Source organism: Equus caballus, chromosome 19 (genome assembly GCF_041296265.1).
Source record: "Equus caballus isolate H_3958 breed thoroughbred chromosome 19, TB-T2T, whole genome shotgun sequence".
Classification (NCBI taxonomy): Eukaryota; Metazoa; Chordata; class Mammalia; order Perissodactyla; family Equidae; genus Equus; species Equus caballus.
The window spans coordinates 19725383-19741866 of NC_091702.1; the positions used below are offsets into that span (position 1 = coordinate 19725383).

Here is a 16484-nt window from a genome sequence, read left to right on the forward strand (position 1 = left end):
CAGTATAATTCTGAGTGAAGAAGAGAATGAAGAAGTAAAAGCATATAGACTCAGAGGAAATTTTGTAATATATGTTAACCAAATATATTTCTATTCACCCAAGGTTTATTTGGGAGTGGAAACTAAATAAGCAGTATTATTTGTTTCTTGAGTAAAAAATAAAGCTATCCCTTAGTGGCTGACAGCTGACTGTATCTGGAAGTAGTAACCGAAAGTTGAGGAAGTGTGACCCAATGCTAAAAGATCCAATCACTAGTTAGATACGGATTTTTAAACATTTAGTCTTATTTCTCCAAATAGCAAGAACCAAGATCTGCCTAGGATATATGGATGTGAATTCCAATGTCAGCTGTGTCTGCACATAAGTTCAGGTTTGATTCTTTTGAAGGCTTTATCAAAAGCATCTTTAACATGCCGATACTGGCTCCCTCAAATAATGGCTGTTTCCACTTAGTGACCCATCTCGAAGCCTCTTTTAACAACGTGCTCCCAAGTGCCTAGAAAGAGTTCCACATGAGGTCAAATTACATGGAATGGGTCAGATTTACAGAACAAACTTCTTTCTGTAAACAATTTATAGCTCACTAAATGTCCAGTTATAACTGAAAGTATTTTGCTGCTTGACAAAGCTGAAAAACTACTGGGTGAAGCCATATCATTTAATGAAAAGGGGCTCAGAATTCTTTATGTCTACACAGCAATTTATAATACAAATTGCTTTCCTTCTAATGCTACATTATTCTAGTCAAAAACATAAGTAGGAAACTTACCCAAGTTCTCTGATCAGGCAGTTGGAACTGGGAGCAAAATTGAAACAAAAACAAAAAATTACTTCTGTATCGGAATCTTTATTGCAATCTATCCTTTGAGAAACTGACATTTATACTAACTTAGTCATTTTTGTTTATCATGTAACTGTACCTTGAGTAAAAGCTTTGGAAATTAAAATTAAATGTTTTTATAACACTGAGGAGTTTCCTCCATTTACCTAAATTAAATTTTAGAATCAAGGTTATAAACCAGAATGGTGTCTTTTCCCAAGAAAGCTAAACACTACCTACTACCAAATCTTAAATTGCAAGGTAGATACTTCTTTTTCATTTGTTCTTACACACTGCAAAAGAAGATTCCTAAATTTTACTTTAATAACTAAAAATCAAGCAATTTCCTACCAAAAAAATCTAGTCTCTTGCATTTTTATAATGTTAATAACAAAGAAAATAAGATATTTACTCAAATGTGAATCATTGAGTAACAAGAAGGTAATGTACTTGGAAATACACTGCTTAACTTTTATTAGCTGGGACTCAGACCATCAGTAGTCAGAACACCTAAGGATTTTAATTAAAAGAACTACAAATGTCTAGTTATTTATGACAAGAATCATTGGGGAAAACTTTAATGAGTTAAAAGCTCTTCCAGGAAATACGATGTTATATCCTTAAAAACATCATTTTGCTTGGTTAAAGGGAATATATCTCACTTTTATAAGTTTTTATATCTTTAATAAGAAAGATACATAGTTTTCAAGGATGAAAGGTTTATCACGGAAGAAATCTAATGATAAGAAAAACTTGTTGAAAGCAAAATAAAAGATGAAGGGCAAAAGGTAGATATATCATTATATACGTGATAACTTGAGAGAAGACTTTTTCCCAGTTCCTTGGGACACAGTAATAGGATAGTTACACACTTTGAAAGTAAAAAAATAAAAATGAATGAATAACAGACAGAAATAGAAATAAGACAGCCACTGTTGTAAATGTACACAAACCCAAATATCTGATAATAAAATGCGTAAATCACCAAAAATAATATTAAAAGCATAGGAGAATCAAACCAAGGAATAATAGCCAGTTTTACAATAGCCTTATTGCCAAATGATTTCAACGGGCTTGCAAGGCATCAATGTGAATACAAAGTAACCAAAATAGAAATCAATGAAATGGAGATTCTGGAGGTCACACAGTAACACCATTCTCTCCACCTCGTCTATTTGCGGCTATCTCCTTTTCAAAATTATCATCTAAACTAAGACTCCACATATAATTTTCAACCACGTAGCCAGGGAGAACCTCTACAGTTCTTATTTCTCCCTCTTGTTGAACTAAGTTATTTGTAAGAGAAAAAATAGAAGGGCAAACAGTCCTCTAGTGGCTGATAGAGCAAACATACTTCTTTAAGAACTGAACTAACAGAGGAAATTAGACCCTGAGAATGATAAAAACAAGCATTTAGCTTTTCATTTTGATGCATGTGTTTTCATATCTTCTAGGTAATTTTGACAAGAGTTTTGAAAGCATATATTATGATTCCAAAAGGCAATACATATTGTTCACCTTTCGTTGCTTAGAAATTGTGCACGGGGAAGGGACATGCCAGGTAGAATACAGACATAGAGAAATTACGAACTCAAGCTCGCCCAGAGACTATCACTACCAAGCATTTACCTATCTATTTATATGTCTTCCTTAAAGCATTGAAAATATATAGTCTCTCGGGGCCGGCTCCGTGGCCGAGTAGTTAAGTTCGCGCGCTCTGCTGCAGCAGCCCAGGGTTCGGATCCTGGGCGCAGACATGGCACCGCTCGTCAGGCCACGTTGAGGCAGCGTCCCACATCCCACAACTAGAAGGACCTGCAACTAGGATATACAACTATGTACCGGGGGGGGGGGGGGGGGGGGGGTGGTTGTTGAGAAAGAAAGCAGAAGAAAAAATAAAGATTGGCAACATTTGTTAGCCCAGGTGCCAATCCTTAAAAAAAAAAAAGAAAAAAGAAAATATATGGTCTCCTCTTTATTATTATCATAACCCTGAGAAATAGATAAGGTAGGCATTATTCTCAATCTGAAGACAAAGATACAAACGCCCCAGAGGGACCGCGTGATCTGTTCCAATGTACTTTAAAAAGAAAATGAAATAATGAATGGTCTTGTCCAAACGCTTATTTAGCCACGAAATCATAGTAAGCCCTGGGGGCAGAGGCAAGTGCTTCCATTTTGGCTTCTTGCTCTTTGCCATCCTCATTGCTACCCATCGGCACAGTGCCAAGAACAGAGTAAGCATCTTTCCAAGTACTTCTAGATACATGGTATAGCCCCACCAAAGAAACTGGCTCAGGAGATGGCAGGAGGGTATTTTACTGACATTCCTTTATATTCAAAATGGAATATTTTTGCATGAATTACTAATAACAGCTTTTCTTCATTTACATCCTTCAACATGCCAAGCATTATGCTAAACGTGTTACGTGCATGAATGCTGATCCTTATAGCTACCCTGGTCAGGCTGGAAAGGGTGTGCTCACTACGCTGATAGAGAAACCACACTGCCCCAAACCTAAGCACTTCTGCTAATAAGTAATGAAGCCAGCAGTAAAGCAGTCATTTCTGGCCCCGAATCCTGGGCAGTTTTTGTTGGTTTGTTTGAAGGTGGATCTCGAGGCTAGGATGAAATTGATAGAGTACTAGGAAAAAAAAAAAAAAAACTCTGCTGAAACTTCAGACCATTTGAGGCAGATTTTCTGAAAGGACAGACTGGTCTGAAGGCTTGATGAAAATGGGTGACGTTAAGCTTCTCCCCAGCAACTGTCTCTATGCCATCTGCATCTCAGTGATACACAGCCATTACACACGAAGACAGCCAGGATGGTTAGAACATTAACGAAATATTCCTGTCGTTCTTGGTGAACAGCCTCTGCCCCAAGCACCCTGAATGCCCAAGCACCCCTGCAGCCCTGGCCTTCCCCCAGAAGACCCCTCAGATCCTCCCACCCCCATCCAGCAAGGAAAGCATTAACAGTTGGTGCAGGGCTCCAGAACCCTGCTCCAGAAGGCAGAATCCATTCTATTGGTCAGCATTCATGACATATCACACATTAAATGTTCTGATTATCACTCTTGGGTCCTATTCTAACAGCAACAGGCAGCAGTAGGCAGTCCCTTACTCCAAGACGTGACATTCCGGTGTGGGAAGGAAACACTCTCAGCCACTGTGCTCCCACAGGCACGTCTGCAAAGATCTGGGGGATGATTGCTGTGCTCCAAGGACTGGACGCGTGCCTCTATTCTGATCCTTCATTAACTTTGGGGATATTAAAATATAGCATATTTTCTTATATTATTTGGTTAAAAATATGAACATACTATTTTTATAACAGCTACACGTACATGTGGAGTTATTGGCAGACAAAGCTGCCCATCATATGAACCAGTAAATTTACCTTGGCTAATTAGAAATCTTCGAATTTAGAGAGGATAAGGACCTTACACCCAACTACCTCCCTCATCTTACAGATAAGGAAATTAAGAGCCAGGTAGACTGAGTTGTTCAAAGACGCTGAATCCCAGTCTTTTTTTCTCCATTGTACCATGTACCCACAGCACTTAATTTTGAAGTGATTAATTACTAACTTTTAAAGATAATTAGAATCCAAAAACAATTTGACTTTGTAATTAAATGTATCTAACTGTTATATCCTTATCAACATTTACTTATAACTAGAAAGGAAGTTATCAAGAGAGAGACACTTTTTGTGCAATATCTGACACAAAATGCATATCATGTCCAGGTTTATTAGTCCATGAGACCTACAAATGCAATTTAGATCAGCTTAAATATAAAATGTAAATGCCTGATAAACATGCACTATTTTAGAAATTGCTTCTTTTCCAGAAAGTAATGATGGAAATGAAATCATTCCATAGCCTTCCTATATAAAAGGAATACTAACTGGAATATTTCTAACCTTTTTAATACTAAATCATATATTCTCTCAGTTTGAAATAGAATGATTGGAGCAATGAGATTTCTCCAGCTATCCCAGAAGATGGTATTTCAGTTCTCATACTGTGTTGTTCAGGACTTAGAGAAGGTACTTGAAAAAGTGAAGAATGGTAACAGAGAGGGTTGGGGGGAAGAGTCATATCCCAAGATGATTCCATTTAGTTGGCTCACAACTTCCTCTAAGGCTGCTTACATAAAATCCCACCAATTTTACTAGAGGAGCACATTTTTAGTTTGAATATATTAGAACAGAGCAAATTCGTTTAGTCTGTTTTCAAGCATTTTCATAAAAATTTTGCTTACTATCTACAAAGACCAGAGTTTCTATCCTTCCAAAAGTAAAAATAAAAACTAAACTATAAATTGAGAAAGCAGGTTCAAGATGTTTATATATTTGTTTTTTCAATATAATTCTCCACATGTTGATTGATAGGTAAATCAGTTTTAAAAAAAAGACCAAATATGTAGGGACATAGAGATGAACGGAATAGATAACACTGCTTTGTATTTTCTTTGCAATGAGAAACTGTATATATTTTGATAAATGGACACAAGTCAGTCCATTCAGCAAATAGCTCTGTGTATTGTGGCGAATTCTTGTGCAATTACAGAACTTTGCTGGAATGCCCAGTGGTCTCTAGATAAATTCCTTCACCCTCTATGGTAACAACTTGTCAGGTAGACTCATTTCCTGTTTTTATCTAAGCACTAAAAGAACACAAACGACCTTCATGAGTTTGAGACGAGTCACAGTATGATCCGTTTCTTACTTGCAGTAATTTTTAAACACAAAAGACAACTTCAGTATTTATTTTCTAAGCTGAATTTTTCTCCCTCTAAAATGCACTTTGGCTCAATAAGTAGTTAACAGCAGACAATAATTTAACACCACGACCATGTTATTTTTACAACTATATTAATTACGTTTTCTTTAAAGAGTTTGGGTTTTAATTCTGTTAGAATTTCCTGTGTTCTTCCACACCAGCGTCAGAGGAAATCCTAATGTTCTCAAGATTTCTTTCATTTCATTGCACCTGCTTTTCAGGATCAACAAGTTAGTTTACAAGCTCGAAGTTTCAAATTCAAATTACTTACTTGTGGGTGAAATAAGAATCCTGGAGAAGGTCTCAAGTATTTCTCTTTTAAAGCTTCAAGTGGGTCAGTTAGTTTTCTTTTCTCTACTCTGAAAGGTTAAAATTCGATTTTGGAGATGAATCAGTCTCATATATCAATCACTGCATAATCACTGACATTTAAAACAGCAAACAATAAAGCAAACGGCAGGCTTCTGGGAAGCACACTAATAAAGATAGAAAGACATCTGTTCAGTTCTTGAGGAATACTAATGGCCCTTCTAGGCACTCAAAGAAAGAAGGGCCTATTTATAATGGAAAAATCCTATTGAACGACTAGTAACAATAATGAGGAAATATAAAAAATGAAGAGCCATGTAATCAGAGGCATTGGTCACAAATTTGTATCTTTCCATTTCAGGTGTAGGCAAGAATGCCTGGTGATTTTGAAATCATGAGGAGAGGGTTCATTTTGAAAATTAAAGTCATTTTCTACCAAGAAGGTGCTTCCCCAAATATTCATTATATTTCTTCCATATTTTCCAAGGACAGTAGGAGAGTTTCTAAGCATACCACGCACTCTGCTAGCCGCTCTTTGAGGTACAGGCATCTTCTTTTGGATGCCACTGCTGATAACCAGGGCAGATTAAAGGGGGGGCAGGTGGGAAGAGAAGGAGGAACTTTGTGAAGATAACGAGAGACAGATAAAACTTATCTACATATCTCTTCTGCTTTAGAAATGTTTGTCATTCTATTTTCTATTAAGCATACAGGAAATGACAACATGGACTGAAGTAATTTCTTTTACCAACTGTTGGCAATTTTGCTTTAAAAACTGTTGAATAAGTACACTTTTAAAGTAGGATCAAAATGAATAAACACAGCTACCACTTATTGAAATTTTATATATGGTATGTTTTGCATACATTATTGCACTTACTGAAATAGGTGTTCTTATACCCGTTTTATAGATTTAAAAAACATTTAAGACATGGGAAAGCTGAGATCTCAACCAAGGTCACACTCTAAAACCGAGATTTAGGTCTTTCAGGAGTTTGGTAAATTGAAAAGCCTAGGGCCTAAACTGAGACTGAAACACCAGTGAGGAGAGAGAGATTAGAGTCAGCAAGAGAAAGGGTAGGAAGTGATGGAGAAGAGTATAGCGGGTATGTGGAGGAATTGGAAGCCCACCGCCATTGACAGGACCCGAGGAAGAAAGGGAGAAATCATCTTCACAAAGGACTGATCAATCTTACTGGCAATGTGTAACACACAAAATACGGAACATCTGTTTTCCCTTCTTTTTCCTTCTCTAGTAATGGAACTGCCCCAGGAATTAAAATATAAGATGTGAAAAACAAGTGAAGAAACATAATATTGATGGTTCTGAGATATTTTTATATTGACTTTTTTATTCTTCTTGTCACGTTCTAATGGAGGCAGCCATTCAAATACCGGCAACGTTTCTTGGTTAATGTATTGCAGACAGCATAGGTAGAAAAAGAGTTTTCAGTGAAAAGAATCTGCACTCTAGCACCTATGAAGTAATAAGAACTCAATAAATGCTGTTGAATGAAAGAACAACACAAAATTTCTCTTTATGAAAGAGAATCAGGCAAAAATAGGCAAATACTCCCATCTTAAATAAGTCCAATAAAAATTTATGTACATATTCCATTAATTCTTGACAAGGTTCAAGATTTGAAAAAGAAAGTAAAAGAAAGTAAATGTGAAAATGCTTGGCAATATTTAAAATACATTCCAAGCATAACTATGGTTATTCATATCTTTTAAAGAAAACTAGTATTAAAAAACTAAATCATCCTGAATGAAGACAGCCAGGAGGCTTTTTATTAAGCATATATGTTTCCGCCAAAGGATTTTTGGATGCATCAAAGGAAACTGGATAATGAAAGCATTAAACAGAGACATGTTTTTTAAACCCATCACTCACATTATATACAAAACATTTTTGTGATTAATATTGCATTTGTCTGTGGCCCCTAAGAAATTTATTTAGAAACAGAATATGACCAGTACTTATTAAGGAAAAGCTTGTAGGTTAACAAAGAGTAAACTCTTGCTGTTATATGTCCCATCTCATTCCAAATAACCTGACCCATTTAAGCACCCACACATTTTTGCATTAATCCTTCAGGAGCCTCATTCTTCCGCCACTTGACAACTTGCTTTAAATATGGCTTTCCCATATTTTCCACTTAAAAAAAAATGTGTTTAAAAATAAATTTATTGTCAAGGGAAAGAACTCTGTGGGCCTATTCCAAAACCCCAAATTCAGAGACATCCAAAAATAAGTCCAAACCTAATGAGTCGACTTTCTGAATACAAAATGAATTCACTAGATCAAACAATTTTACTCTCTGCTTTATAATAATAATAAAAAAGGTTTGTTAAAAGCCATAACTTTACCATGTAAAAACCACCTTTCATAAACACGTCCACATTTCATCATCTCCCGTCCACCCTTACCTGTAAATAGGGTCCATAAAGAAAGGAGTGGGTCTAGCATGCTGCAAGGAACCATCTGACGCGAGTCTTGGTTCAACATTGCTTCCTTTCTTTTCCCCAAACACGTGGTTTTTTCGAGGCTCAGTCAGCTTTGTTCCACTGGCTCTACTCCTACTGCCCATACTTAGATCCAGGGGCTGGTCTTGGCTTGTGACAGGCGTCACTGGAGCCTTGGAGGGTACTGGAGTCAAGGGCTTCTCGTCCTTTCGCTTAGTGGTGAGATCAAAGGGAGACTCAGAGCTTCCCTTCTGCAGTTTCTTTACTTCACTTGGTGATTGGGGTTCCATTTTCAAAGGTAACGCTCTCAAGTCTCTATCAGGAAATGGGTACATTGATTGAGAGAATGCTGGAAAAAACGGGAGGGGAAACATGGAAGGGTAAGGTAAAGCTCCAACTTTTTTGTCTTGCAGCCCCACCAGTCCTGTTGAACCAAAGTATTTTTCAGCAATAGAAGCAATAGCCTTTATAGAATCATTCACAGCTCCTGACACCGCGGTTTGCTCCTCTAAAGATGGTGAGAAAATGGAATGATTGCTGTATTCTTTCTTATTATGTATTGAAGCCAGATTCTGAAGAGGGCTTACTTTGTCTTTGAACATTTTACCATTTTCTTTAAATTTCTCTTTATCACTTTCAATGTCACTTTCCAGATCAGAGCCCGAGGTTGTCTCCAGGTCACTGCCACTTGGCGTACTGACATCATCAAGGTCACTACTCTCTGACTGGTCACTGATTTTCTCAAGGGGCCTCTCTTCAGAGGACCTCTCGGGCTGGAGCTCCACTGGCTTATTGTCCCCTACAGGTGGGTGTTTAGATAGTGCCTTCAAAATATCCTGTGTAGCTGGCAGTATCTGAGGATGTGTCATGAGGGGACTTTGACTTTTGTTTGTCTGTTCAGTACTTGATAGTCCTTTAACAGGAGAACTAGCAGGTATCAAAGGAGGCCTGTGGTACAAGCCGGAAGGAAACAGACCAGGGAAGCTAAAAGAAAATCCAGGAGCTGTTGGAAAGGTAAGACCAGCAGGATGCCTATTGGCGCCAAAATAGTCAGCAAGGCCCGGGTTGGCATGACTCATATTAACCATGGACGTTTTATCCATAGCTGGGGTTCCAGGAAGTGAAATGCCTTGGCCAAAAAATCCACCTGCCGCAAAATGGTTCTTGCCCTCACAAAACCTCCTGTGTTTATTTAAGGAAGACGTAGTGCTGAACATTTGTCCACAGTCTTTGCACTTGATTTGGGTTCTGCAATCAGCATGCATGCGCTTATGACGACAAAGGTTTGAAAACTGAGTATAGGATTTATGGCAGACCTCACCTGTGTGCAAACAACAAAAAAGAATCTCAGGCTTTATGGCAATTGCTTCTGAATTTAGCAAGTATCACAATTGGTTTACTCAAAATTTCAATTAGGAAGCCAGGAAAAGCTGTTGGAGGCACCAATCTGAGTGCTCCGAACACAGAAAACCCCATTTCTCTAGATTCCAAAGCAAGGCATCCAACCTGACAAATGTCTTGAAGCAGCACAAATATTTCATATATATATATATAAATACTTCGTCATACCCACTGCATCATACTTTGCATCATATTTTGTATTTAAATATTTATAAGAAAGTCAAATTCCATCACGCGTTGATTTCCCACCCAATTACTACTTTAACAGAATCTTGAAAATTAAAGTCGTAAGATGTACTAAACATGAGACATAACAGGAACCCCTTTAAAATTTTAGACTATTTAAAGAATTCTATACTGTAGGCACCAAAACAAAATAAAACAGCGTTTCCTTCAACCAGAAACTTCACCTTTATTCCCCCTCCCCTTGGGGAAAAAGCCTGTGACTGTTCTACCATTATTTAATTTGTATTATATCATATGCTCTCATCATTCACACATCAAAGCCACACAACAATGCACATTGTGTATTCTGAGGCATTTTTAACAATCATTTTCATGATTTGAGAAAGACTGACATAATTTACAATGGCGCTATTTTAAGCCTGCAAAGGAAACTAAATTGAATGTAGCCCATCCTGCATTGCTGGTTCCCATGAACTATGATCACGTCCTCTGACTTCCCCTCACACCAGTGGTTGTGCTAACCTTCCTGCATTTATGAAACTCCCGTCCTTGGGAAACATGTCCACTCGTTGTCATATCTTCGCGGTTATCTGGGGGCTTGACTTCTGTGTGGTATAGCCAACTGTGGTAAGCAGGGGAGCGTGCTTTGAATGCTCTAATCCAGAAAGAACACAGCAGTGGGTGCGGCTGGGCGATAACCCTCTTCACTGAGAATTTGTCAAAAAAGTAGAACATCCTCCTCCTCACATACGTGCGAACAGATCTAAACATATTTTAAGACCAAATTTCTTAACCCTTAAGAACTCCTTTGCTGGATAAGAGTCCCACTCACTTCACAGTCCAGCAGGATCATGGCATCCATTTCCTAAGCATCACATTTTTTATTTTACTTTAGTAAAGATGAGTCCACTTTAGGTGTGAGCTTACTTTAAGGCTTCTGTGCCCATCTAATACATGCAGAAACATGATACGCCTTGTTGGTGATTGTTAAAAGAAATCCATATAAGAAATTAACTTGAAGACAAAATGCAACATTTATTGCTTTCATGTGATGACTGCCTTTAAGCAGAGAATGGTTGAGCTCCTAAGTCAAAGCAGTAATAATTTAAAAAAAATTATTGAAAGGAAATTTTATAGACCTTCAGTCCGACAAAACTCACCCAGAACGTGGATTATCCCACACACCACCAAACAGGAAGTACTAAGTGATTCCAAGTCTATTTCTTTTACTACTAACGATTAAAATGCATTGCTACGTATATCAGTGTGCTTAGTAATATTAAAGGAGCTTTCAACTGTGGGATGATTCATAACCTTATAGAGGCTGTAACGTGTGTTAACAGGAAGAGAAGATGTGAGTGATTTCTTTTCAAATTATTCTACTGGAATATATTGACCAGAGTGTGCTTTAAAAGTATATAATAGTTAACCATATAAAATAAATAGACACACTATTTAGGTTCTTTGATACACTAATTAAAACAATACGATGTAGAGGGTAGAAACATGAGACTTTCACTAATTATATTAATTCAGCCATGAGCAATAACAAGAAATAGTAAATAAAATGTTGGAATTAAAAACTGCACACATTGAGAAAGCGACACCTCTCCTCTGGACATGACAAGGCGTCGAGAAAATGTCTTGATGAGTATTCAACTAAGGTGCAAGTTTTAAAGGGTTTGCAAACTTTGGCAAAGACATGTTGCTCTATATGCTTCGTTCTTATGGCGGATGGATTTACGAAAGTCAGGAGTTTCTCTATTTTGGAGTAACAGAAGGTACATTTGACTCTCCCGGTTGCACCCTGTTACATGGATGAACAGCATCTGTGTCGTGTCTCAAGAACATAGAATCTGGATTTTTCCTGGGGCAGAGGCTTTGTTTTTCTCACTTGAAGGCCAGGCCTGGCCCACTGCAAACCACCAGGCCTCCAGGTAAATAGCTCAATTGAAGTTGAAGTCTATACTCTACTGTAATTTTCTCAGTAATAAGAAATTAGCCAGCAGTTAGCGTTGCATTTTTCTACTTATTAAACAAATTAAGAGGTATTTTGAATATATTCAGCCTATTAGAGCATGTGGTTTCTATTTGGAAAGGCTGGAGGTTTCTGTAAAGGCAGTGAGTAATTACCTTAGCGCTGGTGGCTCTGGGCTCAAGCCTGGCGGTACACTGTAACAAGAGACAGTTGCCATAAACACACCAGTGGGGGTAAATCGTGGTGTGTGGCCTTCTGGTGAGAAACAGATATCAACTCTAGGTGAACCTCCTTCACTCCAAAGTCTCCACACTAACTCCTCTTTTGTTCTGAAATTACACGGTTATTATTCATAATTACCCCATAGTTCTCTGTCAGATTTTATATTTGAAGAAAGCCATCTGCTATTTAAATTTACCAATAATTACTGCAAATACATTCATAGGAAATAGTTTGCACGATCTGACTGAAAAGGGACACCCTATAGTGCTTTAGAGTGAAACGCGCGACTTCAACATAATTAAAATTCCAGATCCCAGAACCTTAGATGATAGGAATCTATACTTAATGACTTTTATTTTAAATAATAGAGAAAGCATTAAATGGGTGATCATAATTATTTGTGGTCTATTCCACTCTTTTTTCCACCAAAAGATAATAAATTTATCCAAACTTATTTCTGAGAAATCAGAAATAGATGAATTATTTATGACTGTAGCACTTGCAAGCACATTTTTAGGGCATTACGACCTTAGAGACAGGAATGTCTTTTTGAGACAAGAAGTCTAAAATTCTATTGTATCCTTTATTTCCCGTGACTTTCAAAAGAGCCTCCCCAAGGGAGCCTAGGGCACCCTTTTGTTTATTGGCTGGTCCTCTTCACTCCACCCATGGAACTGAAGAACATCTGAGCAAAACAGGGCTCTAGTGTAAGTTGGAAAGGGAAAGAAAAGCTCTCTTGGTGCCTGGAAGCACAAAAGAGGGCTATGTCAAGGCAAAACGGAGGAGGGTCAGCCTCTGGCATCTCCATGTTGGCACTGAAAATCAAGGTTTTCCATCAGGTCCTGTAGTAGTGTCTCAAATACCTACTACAAACCATCGAGTATCTGTCAGAAAAACTGTTTTGTAAGGCTTCCCAAGTCAGAAGTTCTGCCAACTACTGAGTATGGTTCAACCAGTCCTATGCTTATCTGGATCCAAGATCAGTCCTGAAGTTTGCAGCACAACTCAATGAGTCACTGTGTTTATATGCCCAGCGGAGCAATGGATCAAAAGAAGCCCAGAGCTGTTGCCCAGATGCACTGAGAATAACTGATTTTCCTTAGGAAATATTCAGCACAACACAGAGAACAGGGGTGGGAGGACAGAAGCAGCAGCAAATGAGGGCTGAGTTGTACTTTATTTGAAGTGTGTTACTAAAGTGCTCTGTACGGGGACATTCTAAGTAGGTGGTCAGCTTGGACGTCTCCTCAAAACACACGGCCTGTAAATTTGCTTTAGTGCAGTGGGTTATAGAAGCAGCATGTCCAGCATCAAAGTGAAAATGTTCTGCTTTTCAAGTAACTGAGAACTGCCTATCTGCAGCCTGTGATCTGCAACAACGGAGAGATTAAAGGGCATTTAATTCCCCTCTCTCTCCCCACACATACTCTCACACACGTACACACAGAGTCACCAGCCTACTTGCCAGGTGGGGTTCTTCCAGCTCTTTCTGATCCAGAACAGGTTTTTATCACTTCATCTTGTTTAGTGGTATCTGCTATTTGCTGTTTTACAAAGCCATGAACATTTCCAGTGTGAGACAAATCTGTTTGTCTCTATTAAATCCTACAACCTGGGGAGGCTTCCCTTTCATTATTTAACAATTCCTCTTTTCTCTACCTGTTATTGATTTCATCTAAAAGAAAACACTCCAGGGATTATAGACAAAATACCGTGGATATGGTTATAAAAGATTTTTCTTGTAATAGAAAATAGCCCCACTGGATTGGATCATAAATAGCTAATGCGGAGGCCCCCCTAACGGCCACGCCTGGACCCTCTCCTGATCACGGTGCCTTTTGGACGAGAGACAGTTGCAGGAAGGAGGGCTGGAGCGTTAAAAACTTACAGATAAAGGGCTTCACACTGCTGTGGATGTGCTTGTGCTGTTTGAGGCCCGACGAAGTGGCAAACGTTTTGCCACACTCCGGGCAAGCGTGGGCCCGGGCACCAACGTGCTGAGAGCGAATGTGCCGCTGGAGGTTGCTAGGGTCCGTGAACACCTGCTAGGAAACGAGTACTGATTAATCAGGAAACTTGATGCAAGGACACAAGAAAGAAGACCAGGAGCGACACAAGAGGAATTGTGTTTATTTGTTTTGTTTTCCTTTATTTGTTTTCCCCAACGACCAAAAGAAAGTCATATTTCCAAAGTGTGAGCTCTTCTGGGGGAGGGACTGCAAACTACTCAGCTCTTATATCCTTAGCATGAAGTGTCCATTGGTACCAGTTGAACAAAATAGTTTATGGCATTATTAGACCATAATCAAGGCCTCTGATCCCATTTAGAGTGACTGGAGTTGAATCGTAAAATGCTGGACATAACATTATTAAAAGTGGTGTGCTATTTCTATCCTTTAAACAAAGACACGCTATGTACAAAATTGGGGGCATTTTGACTAAAGTATCCCAAATCTATTCAAGGAGTTCCCCTAGGGGTTAAATTCTAACACCATGTTTCAGTAAGTTACCATTAAGCTAAAATCATTCTTTCAGACATTGTACTAAAAAAAAAAAAAAAGACAGAAAAAGCCACCTGCACACATCTTGGAGCAAAACATCTCTAAAGATAATTTCAAATGTCACAGTTTCCATTGGCACAAGATAAAATATTCAAACACAGTAGAAAGTTTTTGGAAATGGAAATTATCTTTCATGACACCAGGACATCTTTCAGTTAATTGAGAAACATGAAAATTAAATGTTGAGAATTACCGTTCCCGTGGTTCACAGTAATGGTTAAGCTGGAGTATTTTCACTGGCCACTAAGGCACACTGGCCACTAAGACACTACACTTAATTAGAACCAAGTCATGATTTATGATGGGGACTTGGGTGGAAAAATCTGCAAACGTAGAAGTCTCCCATTCTTTCTGAATAGGCATTCAGAAACTTTATGTGACTTCCTCACAAATCGCTATTAAAAGAAATCAGTAATGTGCATTGGATAAAATTTTCATTCTCCATAAGGCCATAAAACAACCCCATGCTGGCAAGCCAGTAGCGGAACCAGGAATTTACCAAGGATGTCTGACACCTAGTTCTGGATCTCACCATTAAGCCTCACTTCCTCCCTTACAAAAATAAAAGGATACCCACTAAGTGTTTTTATACACTGTACTAATGCCTGTTAGCATACAACACTCAGTCTACTTTTCTCAAGATATTTATAGTTTCCCCTCTCAAGGCTTGTTTTTATATATCGTAGCAAGTGATGGATTAAGAGAGAGCAGGATGACAGAGAGAGGCCAAGTAGTCTACAAATTCACTGTACCTTGGCACAGTTTTCACATTCATAGTGCTTTCCACTGTCATGTGACATCTGGTGGCGAATTAAATTGGACTTCCAGTTAAAGGCCTTGGGACACTGATCGCACTTGTACTCCCTCTCTTCAGTATGTGACAACATGTGTTTCTCTAGGCTGTTAAGAGAACAATTGATTTAATAAGACAAGGTGACAAAGAACACATTCATAAACAGAGCGTCATTTTATCACTAATCCAACTGGCAATTAGAGAAATAAGAAGGAAAAAGAGTTGAGGTGAGAAGGAGGAAAGAGAAGAAATAGGCTTGCGACAGACCAGAGTACATTTTACATTTCCTAGACTGTGTCTCTCACTCGTACAGGGAAGTGCCCCTGTTGTTAGAAGATAAAGCTGATACAGCTAGCAGAGATTATTTGCCACTTTAGGGGCATGAGAAACAACTAGCTATTTGTCCAGTCCTGGGTTCACTACACAATTCTAACAGCAACATGTATTGGTAATACACACTTATTCAAACACAAACACTCAAACAGAAAATGTTAAGAAAATGCTCAAGAACATGCAGGTAGATATTCTATCTAATGTGTATAACCTCTAGATTCAAAAAAGTACTTTTGTTTCTATCTATATCACTATATGAGAATATGGGAGAGTAAGCTGTAAGCTAACTACTTAACAAGAAACTTCTGAATATAACCCTAGGATGGATGAATGGGAAGTTGGGCAGATGGACCGATGAATGGATACATGTGTGTGTAGAAACAGAAATAGATATAGACACAGAGAGAAATATTATCTATATACAACCTACAAATTAAGGAGGAAATAAAAGTGTATAATTGGACAGACTATTAAAGCTCCTCAAAAGAAAGACGTGGTTAGAAGTTTCTCACAAGCATAGTTTCTCTATGTTTTAAAGCTTAGAATGTTCTTCCTTTCAAATGTTTCCCTCTGTTTTCTGAAATTTGTATATGAAATCTGTACGAACATAAGGAAAATCAAATCTT

General features: G+C 38.2%; 1 protein-coding gene across 34 annotated transcripts in view; it reads right to left on the bottom strand.

Moving 5' to 3' along the window:
- MECOM (MDS1 and EVI1 complex locus) overlaps nt 1-16484 on the bottom strand; it is a 534617-nt gene that overhangs the window by 22267 nt on the left and 495866 nt on the right. For 9 of the 34 annotated variants that reach the window (XM_014732735.3, XM_005601787.4, XM_070242575.1 and 6 more), the window contains 5 exons: nt 15485-15632; nt 14060-14216; nt 8349-9705; nt 5881-5968; nt 771-797 (listed from right to left, as the gene is read on the bottom strand). In XM_014732735.3, coding sequence (XP_014588221.2) covers nt 771-797; nt 5881-5968; nt 8349-9705; nt 14060-14216; nt 15485-15632 — 1777 coding nt within the window. The remainder of the gene's footprint in view (nt 1-770; nt 798-5880; nt 5969-8348; nt 9706-14059; nt 14217-15484; nt 15633-16484) is intronic. The other 25 variants (XM_070242584.1, XM_005601789.4, XM_070242586.1 and 22 more) reach the window with 4 other exon arrangements.